Here is an 18,878-nt window from a genome sequence, read left to right on the forward strand (position 1 = left end):
GGCCGAGACGGCCTCCCGTAAAGAAACTGCTGTAAAAACTGCCACGCAGCCAGCTGCAGTCTGTGCCGTCTATTCTGGCTCTGGCGAACTTAGCCAAAGTGCCCCTCCTCCCTGCACATTTCTGTTCACTCCCAGCACCCCAAAGTTGCCTTTGCCTGATGATTCCTCGTCAGGCAGTGAGGCAGATGAGGTTCTGGCCCCAGGTCGTCAGGCGGCTGTAGCCGCGCGGCGAAGAAAAAGGCTGCACTGGTCTCGCCCCTGGACCTTTCAGGACTGCACGGTAACTGTACGTCCGACGCATTATAATCTCTTCCCAGCGTCTCTTAAGATGCAAGCATTGGGGGAGGGTGACTGGAGGTTATTAGAAACCCTTGGAATGCCAAATAGATCTGAGGATTCTGGGGGTAACCGGGGAGCTGTTACACTCCATCCGCAGGCTGTGCCAGAAGTTCAGGATGGTAGTGGTTCCCCAAAAGAGATCCAAGCTTTCCCAGTGTATAAGGCTCTCCCAGATTCAGGAGAGCATGACAAGCATGAGGTAATTGCTTGGAAAGTTGCCCAGGACCTCCAATCCAAGGTGGCACAATATGGGCTAGGTTCTGCTGAGGTTATGCAAATAATAAGGGTGATAAATACAGACTTGCTTTCTCCATTTGATATCAGACACTTAGGTCAAATTCTATTTCAGCCTGTACAATTTACACTTTTTGAAAAAACCTGGAGAAAGCTGGCTGGCAAGACTGCATTAGCAAATTTGCAGCTCCCTGCTGCTGATCCTAGACAGACAGCAGGAGTGGATGCTTTGATGGGGACTGGTCCCTTCTCTGATCCCAGTCTACAGGGTAACTTGTCCTCTAGTGTCCTGCAGCAAGTTCAACAGGTCGGCATGGCTGCCCTGTTGAAAACCATAGAGTTGTCAGCGCCTAGAAAGCGATATACTGAAATAGTTCAAGGGAAATCAGAGTCGTTCCTCTCTTTTGTAGAGAAAGTCGCTGCTTCTCTCGAGAAGCAGGTTGAGGATGACTCAACAGTTGTCAAGACAGTTGTTGTTAAGGCAGTTAGTGAGAGATAACGCAAACGAGGAGTGCAGAAAAATCATAGATGCTTTACCAGGGGATCCTGAGGTAACAGACATGGTCGAAGCCTGTGCTAAGGTGGGATCTGGGAACCAGAGAAGGTCTGCTTTGGCTGCGTTCCTGCAGCCTGTTCACGCATCTTCTGGTCGTGAACCAAAGCAACCAAAACAGGTGAAGAAACAGAAGCAGCTTAAGCCGAGCCAAAAAGAGAACACACCGATCCCCCAGTGCAAGAGGTGTGGCAGACCAGGGCATTGCATGGGCTACTGTAGGTCCCGGACTCATGCTGATGGTCAGCCTTTGTCGGGAAACTTCCGCTGGGGTGCAAGGAGGGGGAATTGCTCTCCGATGCAGTCGCTCCCCCAGAGAGTGGCACAGGTACAGGCACAGGCCTACTCAGCCACCCTAGAGACGGCACCCAGGGATCAGAGGGCACCCACGGATCAGACGGGTTTGACGTCCACACCGCAGCCGCAGTCGTCTTAGACTCTAGCGGTATTTATAAGGTTCCCTTGGACACATATGGACCCTTAGCCAAGGGATCCAGCGCGATGCTGGTGGGAAAACCTGACGTTGCCCATCAAGGAATCTTAGTGCACTCAGGAGTTACTGATGCTGACTTTAAAGGTCAGATTTGTGCTATGGTCTCCACGCAAAAACCCCCTGTAACTATTCCTGAAAAGACCTGCCTTGCTAAATTAGTGCCATTTAAGTCTTGTGTCTCCAGGATAGAACAAACTCACGAAGATAATGGCAGTGGATTTACGGGACTTCCGCAGGCCTTCTGGACTGCAGACATCTCTGACCAAAGGCCACAGATGACATGTACCCTGATCCTGCCGAATGCCCGTCCACCCCGGACTCAGCTTCGAGGTTTGATTGATACGGGTGCTGATGTAACGATCATCTCCTCCTCCCTCATGGCCTCCCTCATGGCCTTTAGCCCCGGTGGGATCGGCCACCGCAGGATTAGGAGGAACCACACAGAGCTATTTAAGCGAACGGCCTATGATGGTGAAGGACTCAGAGGGGCACACAGCTACAATTAGGCCTTTTATTGCTACCACTCCCCTTAACCTTTGGGGACGTGTTGGCAGCTTGGGGCGTACGGATCGGGACAAATTTTTAGCAGGGGTCACTGTGTGTAAGGGCGCACAGTATCCTACACTGCCCTTGAGGTGGTTGTTTAACCTACCAATCCGAGTCAGACTCTGCTCAGTTAGTTGAATTAAGGGCTGTTACCATGGCTTTTCAGCGATTCTCACAGGAACCTTTGAATTTGGTTACTGACTCTGCTTATGTAGCAGATATCACCCAACGCTTAGATTGTTCACTTCTGAAGGAGGTGAACAATGCGGCTCTGTTTTCGCTGTTGCAAACCTTGTGGTCTGCGATTCAAGCTCGAGTGCATCCGTATTACATTCTGCACATTCGAAGCCACACCAATTTACCCGGGTTTCTAACAGAAGGCAATGCCAGGGCTGACATGCTGGCCAACCCTGCGTGGGTAGGGCCTCAGCCTGACAAAATTGCACAAGCCAAGGCATCGCACTGTTTCTTCCATCAAAGTGCACATACCCTGCAGAAGCAGTTTCATTTAACGCCAACTGAGGCGCGCGACATTGTCAGCGCTTGTGCTGACTGTCACGGACTCGCTGCGCCTTTGCCAGCGGGGGTAAACCCCAGAGGGCTAAAAGCCTTGCAGATTTGGCAAACGGATGTAACTCACATCCCAGAATTTGGTCGGCTGAAATATGTGCACGTGTCTATTGACACTTTCTCCTCGGCTATGTGGGCTACTGCTCACACTGGAGAGAAGGGCCGTGATGTCATTGCCCATTGGAAATTGGCTTTCTCAGTCCTGGGCGTGCCAGCTTCTGTGAAAACCGATAATGGTCCTGCCTACGCCTCGGAGAAGATGCGGCAGTTCTTACACTTATGGGGTGTAGACCATACCTTTGGTATCCCACATTCTCCTACTGGCCAAGCCATTGTCGAACGCGCTCATGGTACCTTGAAGCGTGTTTTGGACAAACAGAAAAGGGGAATGCATGGAGAAACCCCACAGAGCCGACTAGCAAAAGCTTTGTATACAATTAATCACCTTACAGTACCACAAAATTCAAATAATCCTGTTATTCTGAATCATTTTCTCTCATTGCAGTCTGCAGGCGACAGACAGCTGCCCCGGGCAAAAGTCTGGGCACGGAATTTACTCACTAACCAGTGGGAAGGCCCTCATGAGCTTATCGTTTGGGGTCATGGGTATGCTTGCGTTTCCACAGATACTGGGATACGGTGGCTACCTTCAAAATGTGTTCGCCCTGACCTACGGCAGCAGAGGCAGAACAGGCAACCTCCAAATGATGACCAGAACGCCAACCATCCAAATGGCGACCAGAATGTAGATCATCAGCCTAATGACTCTTCTGATGATGACCAGGATGTCAACCATCAGGCAGATGGTCCTTCTACAAGCAGAGACTGGGATGGTCCTTCCACAAGCAGAGACTGAATTTTAAATTTCTTGTTATGGGGTCAGATAGTTAAAGCCTTAAGGACATATTTAGAATTAATAACTGATGTAGATTTCTATTTAGGATTAATAGTAGGGTTGTTATCTTATAAAACAAAAAGGGGGAATTGTAGGTACAAAAATGCTGTTAGTGAGGATCTTCTTGTTCTTTTCTAAGTCCATGAGAGATTTTTCTCTCTCACAGAAGAGGTAGCAGGGAATGTAAACAACCAAGCCACCTGCAACCTTGGAAAGTCTTGTTTATGGTATAATAGAAAAATACTTTGATAATGCATGTTTTAGGATTTTGGCCAATCACCCCCAAGGGGTGGCTGGTCCTTTGTCCAATTAGACTATGAAGAAAAAAGTCTATAAAAGAGTTTGTAAAATAATTAAATAAATCAATCTTGCTGCACAATTCCTGCCTGCTGGATCTTCTCCTCCTCCTCCTCCCTATGGCTGCGGGACACGGTGATATACCGTAGGAACCAGGACTGCGGTAGTAGTTGGAAGGTTCATGTAGATGTCAACTTTGGCTCAGAGCCTGTTGTTCAGGCCTCAGTCAGGGCCTGTTGTTCAGGCCTCAGTACTTCAGTCAGTCCTTTGACCTAGAGACGAACTACAACCTTCATAACAATTCTTTTGATACTACAATCTTAGGTTTAAGTATTAGTATTACTTTGTTGACAAGCCAAAATATCATACGGGACGTGCTTTAAGGGTATCTTTTCACAATCTTCATAGGAACGCTGAACCCAGCCATGATTAAAGAGCTGTACGTGAGTTTGATTCCATTTCTCTTTATACTGGGTGCAATTGAACAGTTTACAGTGTGGGTGCAAACAACCTATTCCAGGAGACAACATCCATCCACAGACACTTTTTCCTACATATATTCCTCTTTATCCAATTTAGGCAAGAAATGCCTTTTCTATGAAAATGCAGCGGTCAGGGGTCTAGAACTCTGTATTTATCATGAACTGTGCTCAAGTTTCTAACCCACCATTTGGGTTGGGCCAGATGGGCCAGCCAAGGCCAGTCATCGAATCCTTCTGGACTTCCACGCACCCAGCAATTCCTGAGGTTAAATGAGTTCCCTATCTCTGCTCCTACTGTTAGAAATCTATTTTCCCAACCAGTGCTGCGATTACAATGACAACATTAAATCAACAAGATCAACAATAGTTTCACTGTTAAGTGGTCCCTTTCTGTCTGCAGAAGTCACTCAGTGGCACATCAGTCTTCACATCGAGCGCCGTGGATCAGAGCACTTTCCAAAGGGACCATGGGGGCAAACAGGGAGATTTGGTCTGGCAGGCTCTGCAAAACAATATCCTGTAACATCTCTTTGTTCTCACATAGAACACTTGGCTGCAGGGATATGTTCCCATCTCTCTCACCCAGGTTTCAGGATTCAAACAGTGTTGTCTTTGCCTACAGCTGTTACTTCAGCTGGCTCGGATGGGCCATTTGGCCTCTGGACCCACACTCTGGCTCCATGATTAGGACTGGTTGATCCAAACCCTTTATCTCCATGAACAGTAGTGATGTGAGGTGGATGTCCTTTTGTCACGGTTGTTTTAAAAACTGGCAGTATCAATAATTGTGCTACCCTGCCGTGGGGTTGAATAATCCAGTGTTGTTCCCTATTGTTTAACAGAACTACTTTAATTTCTCCTTGATAATCTGCACCAAGCACTCCTCCCACCATATGAACACTTGTCAAGGCCAAGCTTGAGTGAGCAGTTATCAAACCAAAGTGTCCCAGGGGAATCTGAATTCCTGCGCCGGTACTGATAACTCTCATTTGCTTCTGATTTATCCTAATTAATTCCAATGCATAAAGGTCCAGCCCTGCAGCCTCTGGGATGGCCCTGTCAGGGGCCATCACCCCCAGAACAATTTCCCAGGAAGTCAGAGTGTCACTGTCCGTGGTTGTATTTGCAAATTGGGTGCAGCCATGCGCATCGAGGCAGTTTCCATTTCCCCGTTGGTGGGCCCATTGTTAAGGATATGGAGCACATCTGTGAGGGGGGTTTTTCATTGCAACAGCTTCCCATCTCTTACATTTTTCAACTGCTCTTTTAACAACCCCTTCATCTGTTCAATCAATTCTGCAGCTTGTGGATAGTCTGGTATATGAAAAACCCAGCAGTCTTACTCACTTTATTTTTCACAGTAACAGCCAAAGCATTCCACGTCCTGGCGTCAGCAAACCCTATAAAAACAGCCAGTTTCATCCCTTCCTCCTTCATCTGTTGTATACAACCTCACACAGTTTCCCAACGATGTTGGGGTCCTGGCCAATCGTTTTCTGTAGAGTATTTAGTCTTATATCCCTGAGCAGCCAAAGCTAACAAAATGGTTATTTCACAATGTCATTATATACATGTGAAAACATAAACATACAATTTTTATTATATTATATACATGTAGATAATTCTTGTTATTAGTATTCTTGTTGTTATTATTATTATTTCCTTTGCTCAAACAAATCCAAGCTCAAGATCAAAAACCTCTTCTGTTGCTCCATGTGGGAGCGTTTCAACAACAATCGTTCCTTCTGTTGGTGCTGTTTCCGAGATGCTGTTAACAAAATTCACCCTCATCTTCCCAAAGCCACAAGTTCTTTTCCTTTTTCCATATGCAATTTTTGGATGCATTTTAATTCATCCAGTGCTTCAGCTTCTTTCAATTGACGTCCTCATTGCTCGCACAGTGCTCCAACCGCAGCCCATGCCACAGCCAGCAAACCCTAGGGAAGGTCTTCCCATCCGGGAATTTTGGATGGCACTGATTCCTTACACTTTCATTTAAAAAGCAGCATTTTGTTGTGATCCGGCCAGACTATACCAAATTTGTTTTACCAGTGGGCAGGGTCAGCACCAAAGACACAGACACCAACTCAAGGAATCAGCGTCATTTACTGTAGTTCAAAGCAGCAAAGAATCACAAAAGGAGAAGCTCAGCAATGCACCCAATCATCACTGCCAAAGATTGCCCGTAGTGATTAAGAAAGAGACAGCAGCAGTTACCCTCAGACTTTACCATCACCCACATGCACACATCAGCTGAGGGAAGCTGTCACAGCCCAGGACTGGGGAGCCACTCGCGGACACTGGGAGTTCCTGCAGGTGCCTCCACCCACAGGTGAGGCTTCCAACCTCGCTGTGAGAGGGCTCAGCTTTGATAGTGTTGGACTAACAAACCGACAGCACTTCTAGTGTGGGAATATCTGGTTTCATTCTCCTGTTTGGTTTCTCCCAAAGCCTGGCCAGGGCTGAAGGAGGAAGCAAGGGAGTTGACTTTGACCATACAGCCCCAAAGAAGGCCAGATGTCAGATTTCATGGCCTTGTCCAGCTTCCAAATCCAGAAAGGTCAATCCATGTTTCACTAATGGGTGGATACATCTATCAGAGTGCTAATGACCATGCGCATTTCATTAACGAGCAAGTTCAAAGAGAACCTTTGCTTGGAAGGTTCTGATGGTGCCCCAAGCCCCGGGACTGGAGGGGCCCCTTGGCTGCGGGGCTGGGAGGGAGCTGCCCCTTGTTCTCACTCTGCCTCACGCAAAGCTGGGCCGCTCACAAGTGGGGCAGCACAGCAAACAGGCAGCCTGCGAGTCTCTTCCATCCTCGTCTCTTGAGATTTTTCACCTTTGAGCTTAAGGTCTACAAAGGCAACTGCTTTTGGTCCTGCTGTGTATCCCCACGTTAAGCAATGCTGCTAAATCCGTCTGTAGCACAGCAGCAGGGGAAAGGCCTCAGCCCTTCAGTGTCAGGAGCTGCCGGGCTCTGCCTGAGCAGCTCAGCCAGCAGGAAGGGAGCTGCTGCACATGGGAACGAGGAGCAAAGGACTGCAGCACCTCCTTCTTGGGCAGAGCCCAGATTCGGTGGGGGAATAACAGTTATTCTCGTGCACTGGTGCATCAGCACTGCAAGTGCTGTGCCCGCAAGCACATGGTTCGAGATCTGCAAAAGAATTCTGCAACTCTTGACTGGGTCAGGATGTCACCAGTGCTGAACTCCACTTTAGTCCAAAGCAACCAGTTTACACCTCTGCTGGTGTCTGCTAGAGTTTTTCTTCAGGGTATCCAGACAAAAGTAAACACAGGAGGAGCCTACGTTTTCGTTGGTTAGCAGAAATGTATCTCATTTTGCTGTACAATCCTTTTTCAAGACGTGTTATCTCTTTAAAAAAAAAATAAAAAAAGAAAAAACAGAAAAAATAGGAAAGAGAAAAACACCAAATGTGTAGCAAAAAATCTTCTGTCGCTTTGGATTAAGAGGTAGCTGATCCTTTTAAAAAGAGAACTAAGTTACTTACTTTGCAAATGTGCTGATGGCATGGATCCATCTCACTGACCTCAGCATCCTTTTTTTAAAGGTTTTGGGTTTTGTTGCCAATATTAAGTTATTTTAAATTGTGGTTGAAGCAATAGGAAATTGAAATATGGATTGTGCATGACCGTGTCTTGAGTGTAAAAATATTGCAGTTTGAGACTTGGACCTAAAGTATTGCAAAGAAAAGTTAGAAATACCAATGGATTGTGTGACAGCAGCTTTTCCTATAGCATGTGCAGCATCAGAAAGACTTCATCAGTGTGGCTGTGGGTGCTTTTAGCTTTGTCCTGTGCCACTCTATGATGACATGAAACAGGACTTAACCTGCCACCAGCCCAGGCCACCCTTTGCCACCCCAGCTCCTTGGACCTTGTGTCCGCACAAGCAGACACAAAGTGTTTCTGCGGCTTCCCCCTTTTGCACAAATCCACAGAGCGCTGGGATTTTTCCCGGTCTCGTGTCTCCATTGTGCCATATTCCTAAAGAACCAGCAGCCCCTCCCGATGAATACGGTGAGTTACACAGATGCTTGTCAGCTCCACTTCCTGCCTAGAAATCTTGAAACTGCTTCTAAATGCTGCTCACTTCACCTCTTGGACACCTACTCACACAGAGCTGGGACAAAAATGCCCCGCATGCCAGCTTACGAGGTGAGTTACGCCAAAGAAGGGCTATGTGGGAAATCCCTATCCCTGCCTATCCTTTTAAGAGATCTGTACACGGGGGTGCGCATAGATGCGTCTTGTGTCTAAAGGAAGGAATGTGCAAGCAACGTGACTGACACTTTCACTCTCCGTGTTCGTTCCGCAGCCACGGGTACAAAGACATTATGGGAACCCTTGTGCAGACAGAGCCTTCTATCCCTGTAGAACGGAGCGCGGCGGGTGGGGGCGGTTGGCGGGCAGCGAGCCCCGGGCAGCAGGCGAGATCCGGCTCCGCACCTGCCAGGCCCTGCTAAGGCTCAATGCCGGCTCCTCTGCAACAGCAAAGACCTTCAGCCTTGTCACTGCCCAGAGGGGCAGTGCTGGCCCGGCCGCACAGCTCGTTTTCCCCACAAGTTGCAGGAGGTGAGAAGGCAACACTTGCAAACACTGACTGCGAGCAACAGCGCCGGCTGCGCACCATTAAGCTCAGCTCTGGGACCACTGTCTGCCCCAAGCTCCGGGGGATGCACTGGGAGCCCGGCTGGGCTCTGCCCTGGGGCCATCCTCCAGTGACAGCTGCAAACAGGGAGCATTTAGTTGCCCCCAAGAGCCCAGCCACGCGTGGAGGGGAGCTGGTGCAGCTGCGGCCTGCGCTGTTGCCTGCTGTGCTCTGGGGCTGCTGCTCCCCGCAGAGGGAACTGCAGTGGCGTGCCAGAGGAGACAAAGAAGCTTCAGCTTAAGCCAAACTGAGCTGGGTGGCTGGGCTGGCAGGAGTGGGGAGGGTCAAGGGCATTCCCAGAGCTCATCCTGCTGGAAGGACGAGGAAAAGTGGCAGTGGGAAGCTAACAGGGAGGAGAGCTGAGGCCTGGAGGGCAGCTCTTGAATGACACTCAAATCTCACCGGACCTCTGAGATATTGCTGTTCTTCTGCCAGTGAAAGGATGAGTCCCTAAACCTGGGGCTCGCTCCTCCTCGTGGTCAGGGGCATCAAGGAAGGCTACAGTGTGACAGAGACTGCCCTGAGCTGGCAACTCACTGGGGGAAAAGAGGGAGGGAGCACTTGTGAAGTAAAAGGCAGGTGGGGCAGAGAACTGTTCAGAGAAGGGCTGAGCTAAAGCTTGAGCAAGCGGAGAAATGTCATTTGGGGTCATCCCAGATTGATTTCATTTCACAAGTTATTGAACAAGTTTATTTGGGGCGGGGGGGTTGTCATGTTTTCCCCTGGAGGCGTGCACTCTGGCAGGCTTGAGCTGCGTTGCCGAAATGCTCGGGCACGTCTCTGCTGCAGCTCACACCGGTTCTTCTTTGGCTTCTTCCGGCCCGGTGCTGAGCTGCAGCAGAGCCCTGGCGGAGCCCAGAGCAGCCTCAGCATCCACAGAGCCCGGCTGCAAGGAGAGAAAGCAGAAACCGCCCGTCACTTGAAGGCTGCTGTCCCCCTTGTCCCAGCCACCCGCGGTGCCCAGGCCGTGCTGGCCGTGCTCAGAGCGGTGCCCGAAGCCGCCCGTCCCTGCTGCCTTTGGCAGGAGAGCAGGATGGCAGGACACGTGCCACCGCCCGCAGCCAGCCGTGGCACAGCCACCTCCTCAGCAGCTGCCCAGAGCGGGATGCTCCTGTGCTCGCTGCCATCTCCCAAAAGCCCTTATCCCACCCGTGCCAAGAAGACGGGGACCCACCGCACGCCACCCGCCGCCGGAAGAAAAGCTGCTCCCAAGCCATGTCCTCGGCCTTCTCCAAGGCCACGTGCCATCCACGCCGCAGCTGCTCCCAAGCACTTCCCGATCCAGGCTGGACAGCACCTACAACGCTTCCTTGAAGAAAAACAAACAACAAATTAAAGAAAAGGCATTACAGACAAAAAGGAGAAACAAGGAAAAAGGTAAAAAATCTTCTCTCTGTCGGGGGCCTGAGGAAGGCCCAACCTTCCCTACATGCTGGGGAAAAACCCACCCACGGGCGAGGGAAGCCCACGCTGTCTCCCTTCCCCCCTGCACTGCCCCCCAACAGGCACGGCGAGCCCAAAGCAAACAAGGGCAGTGGAGCAGCCCAAGCCCTTCCTTTCCTGCAAAACAAAGCACCTCGTGCACAGCTCCTGGAGTGCCACCTCTGCTCCTGCCATGGGGGCTTGTTTGTGTCGGGCTGGCTGCCCCAGCCCCAGCCCCAGCCCGGGGAACAGTGGGTGGTGGGAGCTGTTGGCAGGGCCAGGGGCCGACTCCCATTTCGTAAGCACCCCAGCCCATCCCGCCCGCCCTGCCGAAAAGCAGCTTGGCAGCCGGCTGAAGAATTAGTTGCATCCGCCCCAGCAAAGGGGGGAACCTTTGCTTCCCGGCCAGGCCGTGCAATGCCCAAATCTGGGAGCATCCCCCTGGGTGTGGACTCATCTGTAAATTTGCTGTGGAGCCTGGCTTTGAAGAAGGTGCCAGAATCGAAGCCCATCATCTTCAGCTTGCCGGTGGCCAGGTCGAGGAAGAGCTTGTCATCCTTGAAGTCGTCCTCCATGTCTGCAGACGCAGCAGCCCCACCTGGTACAGCTTCTCCAGGGGCTCCTTCTTCCCTGCGGCTGAGAGCAGGCTGTCAGTGCCCCGCCCAGGGCCCCGGCTGTCAGTGAAGCAGGACAAGCAAAAGCAGCTTGCACGGCGGCCACCAGGGCTGGGAAGAGCAGCTCAGCTCCAGCACAAGGGCTGCGTGTTCCCATCTGACGACCCCTGCGCAGCGATACAGGCAGGGCAAAAAAGCCTGCGTTTCTTGGCTGCTTCTTGCCAAGGCATGTGTGGAGCTGTAACTTACCGGCTCCCTGGATCAAAGTGTGCCTGTGGCTCTCTCCCTTCTTCTACGGATGATGAATATGCTGCAGCCAAGGATCACAGGACAGGTCTTCTAATGAGGGCCTGTCCAAGGAGTGCAGGGACAGACACCATCTGATCAGCTCCTTGCAGTCTGCGGGGAGGAACCAGAAAGCGCCGGTCAGTTGCAGAAGGCTCCTGTCCGCTTTGCCCCACTATTGCCATGCCCAGGCCGTGCCATGGGGGCTCCGAGCTGTGCCTGAACTTTCCCATCCATTCTTTGTTTTGGAGGAGAGCAGGAGAGCGGGGCATGTGCCACCTCCTCGGCAGCTGCCAGAGCGGGATGCTCATGAGCCCGCTGCTGTCTCTCAGCACTGCTATTCCCCCCGTGCCGCAGAGATGAGCATCCACCTTGAGAGAGCCGTTGTGGGAGCGACAGCTGGCCCCAGCTGATGTTCCGGCCCTTCGGGAACGGGTGCTGCCCGCAGACCATCTGGTGCAGCACGATGCCCAGGGACCAGACGGTCGCTGCCTCGCCGTAGTACCAGCCAAAACGGTTCCATTCCAGTGGGCTGTACGATGGTGTTCCTACGGAATAGAGAGGCAGTTCATCAGGAGGATGCTGCCTGCTCCTGGAGCCTCGCCCCAGCATCCCTGGGCACGCGGGGGCCGCACCAGTGGCACGCGGCGTGACCCGCTGCCCTCTCGCCAGCGCCTGTGACTTGTGGACAAACTGGGGGTTGTAAAAGAAGCCACCGGTGTCTCAAGAGGGCAGCGGAAGCCCTGGCAAGGCCCGAGCATTCCACGCAAAGGGAAAACCCGCTCAGTGCCGAGGGGCGGAAAACCCTCCCTGCCTGCATTGCCCCAAAAAACATTCTGAAGCCAAGGCAAACCAGGCGAGCTGAGCAGTCCAAGCCCTTTCTCGCCTGCACACCAAACCGGCAGGTGCACAGCTTCTGGCCCCCCCCTCTCTGCTACCCCCACCCACAGGTGTGTTTTTGTCACGCTGGCTGCCCCAGCCCCAGCGCCAGTCCTGGGCAGAGTGGCTGGCGATGGCTGCCAGCAGGGCTGGAAGATGGCCCCCGGCCACCCGCCCTCCAAAGCAACTGGGCTGAACACTCGGTCCTGGCATCAAAAGGGACAATCCCCGCTGCCACAGCCAGCTTGGGCCGCGAGATGCCGGCACCGGGAGCCTACCCTGGCGGGGACTCACCTGCAAAGCGGGTGTAGGCTGTGTCTTGCAGGTGGGTGCCGCAGCCAAAATCAATCAATTTGGCCTGGCCGGTGGCCAGGTCAACCAGGATGTTCTCTGGTTTTAGGTCCCTGTGAAGGACCCCGCAGCTGGTGCAGTGCCGCACGGCCTCCAGGACCTGGCGGAACAGCTCCCGTGCCACCTCCTCGGACAGGAAGCCCTGCGCTCGAATGAAATGAAGCAGGTCCTCAGAGTGCTCCGGCCGCTCCATCACCAGCACCACGTTGTTGGGGAGCTCGAGCCACTCGAGGAGCTGCACCACACCAGGGAAGCCGGTGGACACCTTGTCCAGCAGCACGACCTCGAGTGGTGCGCTGGTGCCGTCGGGCTGCGGGAGGAGCACGATGCCGTCAGTGGGGCTGATGCCGTGCCAGGGCTCGGGAAGCCCTCGCCCGGCCCGGGATGCTCTGCGCCCTCCGCTGCCCCCACGCCCGCTCTCCCCCGAGGCGTCCTGCCGCCTTCCACCCTCCCGGGCCTCGGCTTATCCCCGCCCGTCACGCCCCGGCTTCTCCCGCTGCCCACCACCCCCCTCCTCCCCCCGCTCACTCACCAGCTCGCCCCAATGACGGATGCGGTTCCGTGGCACCCGTTTGATGGCCACCTGCAAGCCAAGGGGAGCAGCGGGCTGAGCTCGCCGCCCGCCCTGCCGAGCCCCATCCTCCTTCTCCTGCGCCCTCCTCCTCCTCCGCCCCCCTCCTCCTGCGCCCGCCGCCGGCCCCGCCACTCACCGGGGCGCCGTCCGAGAGCCGCGTCGCCGCGAAGACGCTGCCGAAGCCGCCGCGCCCCAGCAGCGAACCCACCCGGTAGCGCTCCGTCAGGCCCTGCTGCGCCTTCCCTGCCGGCGAGACGCGGCTGTCAGCGCTCGGCCCGGGGCCAGAAACGGCCCCCGGCTGCTCCTCAACCGCCCCGGGCCGGGTATCCCCAGATGTTGCCTCTTTCGAAGGGGACACCGGCGGCTCGGGGGCGGGGGCCGCGCTGCCGAGCGGAAGAGCTCGGACCGGGGAAGGGGCCGCGGACGCGGCGGGAGCGGCCGCGCCGTCTGTGTCCTCGGCGGGTCCCGGGAGGAGCCGGGGCCGGCGCCGGGGCCGGGGCCGGGGCCGGGGCCGGAGTCGGGCCAGCCGAGGCCAGAGGCTGGCAATGCTGCCCAAGAGGCAGGCACTGATGCCCGCCCAGCAGCGCCACCGCCAGTAGGGCAAGAGCCGGGCGGAGGCGAGACCGCGGCGGGACGCCCGGGGGCGGGGAGGGCGCAGCCCCGCCCGGGGCCGGGGGCGGGCCGGGCGCATGGCCCGGCCTGGCATGGGGAGAGGGAGGCCGCGGAAGGGGCGGAGGGGGTGGAGCACTGAAGGGAGAGCGGGACAGGGGATGCGGGACACTGGGAGAAGGAGAGGAGGAACAGGAGAAGGAACGCGGAGGGTCTGGAGAACCGCTGCTCTTGTATTGCTCTTCTGCTGCTGCCGCTGCTGCCGCTGCTGCCGCTGCTGCCGCTGCTGCCGCTGCCGCCGCTGCCGCTGAAGCGCTGGGAGCGTTTGTCCGCGTGTCCGTGTGTCTGTTGCCCGGGTGTCCGTTTTTCCCCCGCGCGCCCCGCGGCCGAGCCCCGCGCGCCCCGGGCCAGCACGGGCCGCTCGGCTCCGGGGCCGAAGCGGAGTCACGGAGCATCTCTTCCTCCCGCAGCCGCGCCAAACGCACCGTCTTCTTTAGCTCCTTCTTCACCAGATTGTAACGCTTCCTTGCGGCAGTCTTGCAACTTGCCCCTGCTGCTCGCTCGCCGCGCGCCGCGGTCTCTTGCTTACGAGCAAGCGAAGCGCTGTCCGCACTTTTTGCCTGGAGCAGAGCAAAGTGCAGAATGAGGCGCCTGCCAGCGCCAGGCAGAGCCAGCCCCGTGGGAGGGCAGAGCAGGACGTGAGGAGGGAGACGTGCAGCCCCTGCGGGGCGCAGCGCTGCTCCCCGGCCGCTCGGCGTGGGCAGTGGGAGCGGCGGGGCCGTGCCCGGCGCGGTGCCCTCGTCGCCAGGGCTGTTGCTGTTTTCTTACCCGGTTCCAGGTGAAAATCGGAGACTGCCGATAGGAGGATTCAAATAAAAGAATGGAAACACTCTTTTTGCCGAGTTCTGATGCCAGTCCAATAGAGCAGCTCAGCTCTCAGCTGTCTGCCTCCTCCCTGCCAATCCAGCACTTTCAGCCAGGAGCAAAGGGCCTCTCTGCAAAGAAACTGCAGGCTGGTTTCCTTCTCCTGCTGTTCATTGACACAGGTAGAAAAGCAGACTAGTTTGGATGCTGAGTCTGTCCAAACAGACAGTGAGCTTTGCCATGTGAAGCCAAGACACGGAGTCTTGAGCCCTGTGACAGTGTCATGGGAATCACCTTTGTTGCTTCTGCTGTCTATTGTCACTGCTGAGGGTGCAGTCCCATGGGAGCACCTGCCCTGTCTCTAGAAGCCAGAGCCGAGCAATGCGCTGGGCTCTAAAATCTTCCATTGGCAGGCTTCTGGTGTCTCCAGCATTGCTTTCAAAGCCAAACAGGGAGAAGGCAAACTGTGTGTAGCAGCTAAGGGTACTGTAGAGTGTCTCAAACTTGCTAAGTCCTAGGTCTTCTAGGTAAGATCAGTTTGGAATAACTGTGGGGTAGAACTAGTGCAAGACAGAAAAGGGGAGCATAGAAGGGAAGCAATTAATAGTATACGGGAACATCTTGGGTTGTTTCTTTCCGTTTGCATGTCACTTCTGGGAAGCTGTTTTGCTTTTGCAAGAATCCTGTCCACAGTGATGTTTGCTCTTTTCAAGACCCTTTCCTGGAGACCTTGCTCGAGCTCCTGTCACAAGATGTGCCATCACGTGCAGCTTCTCTTGGCTTGCCACACTGTGTGTGCAGCATGACTCCTGCAGCAAAGCAGGGCCAAGGTTTTGAGAGCTTGAACACTTGTCCTTTCTCCTCCTGGTGGACTAGCGAGTTGTGCGGTGGGTAAGGTTTCCGTCGTTACTGTTCTAGGCTAAGGAAACAGGAGGAGGGGGTAGCAGCAATTGTTCAGCATTGGCTGAATGGAGAGAAAGAATCTCCGGAGCCTGCAGCCAGAAGTGGAGAGCTGTGGGCTAATCCTTCCAAGCTCTCAGTGGACATCTTGCAAGCGACCTGGAATGTGAAAAGGGTCTGACAGAGGCAGTTGGTTTCTGAGTTCAGCGTAGATGCTTGCACATCTGGTGCGTTGGTGCGCAAATCAAGAGTACAATGGGTTCATGGGAAGCACCAGAAGAAGCTGGAGCTCTCCGAGCAGACGACTGAAAGAATCTGCAAAGGAGAAATGTGGGAAATGACTTGGTGTGCCTTGCCTGGAAGAAGGGTAGTTTTTTCTAGTAATTCCTAATCTGTTCCCTTGGCTTTTGACTTTCTTAACAAGGCCATTTGCATGCCCGATTCAGCACGAAGCGAGAGGCCCGGGCTTACGGAAGTGCGCCAAAGATTCCTCCGCAGTGACGCTCAGGTGGAAAGAGGAGCGGGGCGCCTGAGCAGCCTCCGGGGAAGCATCCCGCGAGGTGCAATTTGCGCCGTGCTGGGAGAGGAGGAGGGGCAGAAGGATGGGCCTTGCGTGGCAGCAGCAGCAAGTTTGGGCCGCAGGACATTGCGCCTGCGCCGCTGCCCCACAATGGGCGGGCGTGTCCCCGGGGCTGCGGCCCTGGCACCGCGTCCGCTGAGCTGCCGACGCTGCGGGAGCTCCCCGGGCTGGGCTCGGGTTCCCGCTGGGACTGGGCAGCAGGCTGTGCTCTCGCTGTGCTCAGCAGCAGCGGGACGTACCTCTGGACATCCGCGTGTCCTGCTGCTGGGAAGAAGCAATGAAGCCAGTGCAGAAGTTCTGCTTCCTCTTTCTCCCGGTGGATTTTTTTGTTTCATTCCACACTCCAGAGGCAATTTCTGTGCTGGCCTCTGTCAGCTGATTCTATTTCAAGAGCACCAGCAACAGGGCTGTGTTTGAGCACTGTGAATGTGGCCTGTATGGCTTTCATTCTCCTCGGCTTTTTGCTTATGGACCTGTGAAGATTTCAAGATCTGCAAATCAGGATGCCTGCACCAAAACACCTGAATTCCCCATCAGAAAAGCACTGTGGCTAGCACCGATCGAAAGAGGCAAGTGCAGTTTTTCAGATAAAATTCAAGTGGGTACCAGAAGAGGGGGAAGAGCAGCCATGATCTGTAATTCCCAAGGCAAACACAAGAAGAGCCTCCTGCTGTCACCTGAGGATCAGCTGCAGGGAACAGAGCTGGAACCCGATCCTTTTTTTCTCTGAAGGTTGCATCGGGGCAGCACAGCCGGGCTCTGAGGAATCAGGTCTGTTTGTGGGTGATTGTTGCTCTAGTCCAGAAATTCACCGGGAAAAAGCTCTTGGGAAGCCGAGGCACAAGCAGGTGGGAAGGGGCTGGTGCTGCTGCTGCTCTTGGCCGGGAGCCCCGGCTGTGCCGGTACAGGGCCCAGTGCACTGTGGCTCCTGCTGCTGGCAGAGCTGGGCAGGTCTGAGGGACAGGGAATGGACATGGGGGACAGCAAAGGCTGTGGGGGGCTGCAGTGATGTTCCCACTTGGGCCAGCGCCAGCACAGAGCTTCAGCCCCGCAATTCTCCCAGAGGGAAGTGCTGGAGATAGGTTTCATTTCAGCCTTCCTTTACTCATCACTGTGAAGTGACCAAAAGAAAAGGAGAACAAGCAGAGCCCGATCTCCTCTCCTTCGGGAGGAGTCCCACGCCTTGGGCTGGGAGAGGCCATGAGGGGCTGTGAAGGGCTGTGAGGCGCCGTGAGGGTTTGTTAGGGGCTGTGAAGGGTCATGAGGCGTCGTGAGGGGCCGTGAGGGGCCTTGAGGGGCCATGAGGTGCTGTGGGGGGCCATGAGAGATTGTTAGGGGCTGTGAAGGGTCATGAGGGGCCATGAACTGTGAGGGGCTGTGAGGGACTGTGAGGTGCCGTGAGGGGCCATGGGGAGCTGTGAGGGGCATTGAGGGGTCATGAGGGGCTGTGAGGGGCCTTGAGGGGCCATAAGGGTCTCTTAGAAGCTGTTGGAGGCCAGGCACCTGATGGAACCAAGGGTCAGTTATGACACTGTGCAAGCAAGGAGATCATGGTTGACAGTACAGAACTTCATGGAAGCACAGGCCCATTGTCACACAGCAGGGCCGCAGAACCAAGGAGATCATTGTGACACCAGTCAGGATGTCACCAGTGCTGAACTCCACTTTAGTCCAAAGCAACCAGTTTCTGCTGGTGTCTGCTAGAGTTTTTCTTCAGGGTATCCAGACAAAAGTAAACACAGGAGGAGCCTACGTTTTCGTTGGTTAGCAGAAATGTATCTCATTTTGCTGTACAATCCTTTTTCAAGACGTGTTATCTCTTTAAAAAAAAAAATAAAAAAGAAAAAACAGAAAAAATAGGAAAGAGAAAAACACCAAATGTGTAGCAAAAAATCTTCTGTCGCTTTGGATTAAGAGGTAACTGATCCTTTTAAAAAGAGAACTAAGTTATTTACTTTGCAAATGTGCTGATGGCATGGATCCATCTCACTGACCTCAGCATCCTTTTTTTAAAGGTTTTGGGTTTTGTTGCCAATATTAAGTTATTTTAAATTGTGGTTGAAGCAATAGGAAATTGAAATATGGATTGTGCATGACCGTGTCTTGAGTGTAAAAATATTGCAGTTTGAGACTTGGACCTAAAGTATTGCAAAGAAAAGTTAGAAATACCAATGGATTGTGTGACAGCAGCTTTTCCTATAGCATGTGCAGCATCAGAAAGACTTCATCAGTGTGGCTGTGGGTGCTTTTAGCTTTGTCCTGTGCCACTCTATGATGACATGAAACAGGACTTAACCTGCCACCAGCCCAGGCCACCCTTTGCCACCCCAGCTCCTTGGACCTTGTGTCCGCACAAGCAGACACAAAGTGTTTCTGCGGCTTCCCCCTTTTGCACAAATCCACAGAGCGCTGGGATTTTTCCCGGTCTCGTGTCTCCATTGTGCCATATTCCTAAAGAACCAGCAGCCCCTCCCGATGAATACGGTGAGTTACACAGATGCTTGTCAGCTCCACTTCCTGCCTAGAAATCTTGAAACTGCTTCTAAATGCTGCTCACTTCACCTCTTGGACACCTACTCACACAGAGCTGGGACAAAAATGCCCCGCATGCCAGCTTACGAGGTGAGTTACGCCAAAGAAGGGCTATGTGGGAAATCCCTATCCCTGCCTATCCTTTTAAGAGATCTGTACACGGGGGTGCGCATAGATGCGTCTTGTGTCT

The 18,878-nt window shown here is 54.0% G+C and overlaps 2 protein-coding genes and 1 long non-coding RNA gene across 7 annotated transcripts in view; 2 read left to right on the forward strand and 1 right to left on the reverse strand.

Moving 5' to 3' along the window:
- LOC116437155 overlaps positions 1-18,878 on the forward strand; it is a 207,828-nt gene that overhangs the window by 82,645 nt on the left and 106,305 nt on the right. The window lies entirely within an intron of this gene.
- LOC116437190 lies at positions 7,077-18,028 on the forward strand. Its single transcript, XR_004237211.1, has 2 exons — positions 7,077-7,668; positions 17,861-18,028. It is a non-coding gene; the product is annotated as an uncharacterized LOC116437190 (long non-coding RNA).
- LOC116437152 (serine/threonine-protein kinase pim-1-like) lies at positions 9,715-15,131 on the reverse strand. 5 transcript variants are annotated; one of them, XM_032094742.1, is made up of 8 exons: positions 13,340-15,126; positions 13,162-13,212; positions 12,573-12,939; positions 11,771-11,947; positions 11,364-11,513; positions 10,527-11,136; positions 10,253-10,387; positions 9,715-9,964 (listed from the first exon to the last, which is right to left on the reverse strand). In XM_032094742.1, exons 1-5 carry the CDS (start codon positions 13,907-13,909, stop codon positions 11,407-11,409), a joined length of 1,272 nt encoding a protein of 423 aa, XP_031950633.1. In that variant the 5' UTR covers positions 13,910-15,126; the 3' UTR covers positions 9,715-9,964; positions 10,253-10,387; positions 10,527-11,136; positions 11,364-11,406. The 5 variants fall into 5 exon arrangements, with proteins under 5 accessions (XP_031950633.1, XP_031950631.1, XP_031950630.1 ...); XM_032094740.1 differs by having other exon boundaries at positions 10,253-11,174; positions 13,340-15,128; XM_032094739.1 differs by having other exon boundaries at positions 10,253-11,136.

This window comes from Corvus moneduloides, chromosome 33 (assembly GCF_009650955.1).
Source record: "Corvus moneduloides isolate bCorMon1 chromosome 33, bCorMon1.pri, whole genome shotgun sequence".
NCBI lineage: Eukaryota > Metazoa > Chordata > Aves > Passeriformes > Corvidae > Corvus > Corvus moneduloides.

Bases quoted from the DNA above. Each gene is read 5' to 3' on its own strand.
- LOC116437152 (XM_032094740.1), bottom strand. From the start codon at position 13,909: ATGCCAGGCCGGGCCATGCGCCCGGCCCGCCCCCGGCCCCGGGCGGGG. The intron at 12,940-13,161 runs GTGAGTGAGCGG...CTCCTCCCGCAG, and splicing joins TCCGTCATTGGGGCGAGCTG to CCCGACGGCACCAGCGCACC. The intron at 11,514-11,770 runs GTGGATGCTCAT...TCCTCCCCGCAG, and splicing joins CCCACAACGGCTCTCTCAAG to ACTGCAAGGAGCTGATCAGA.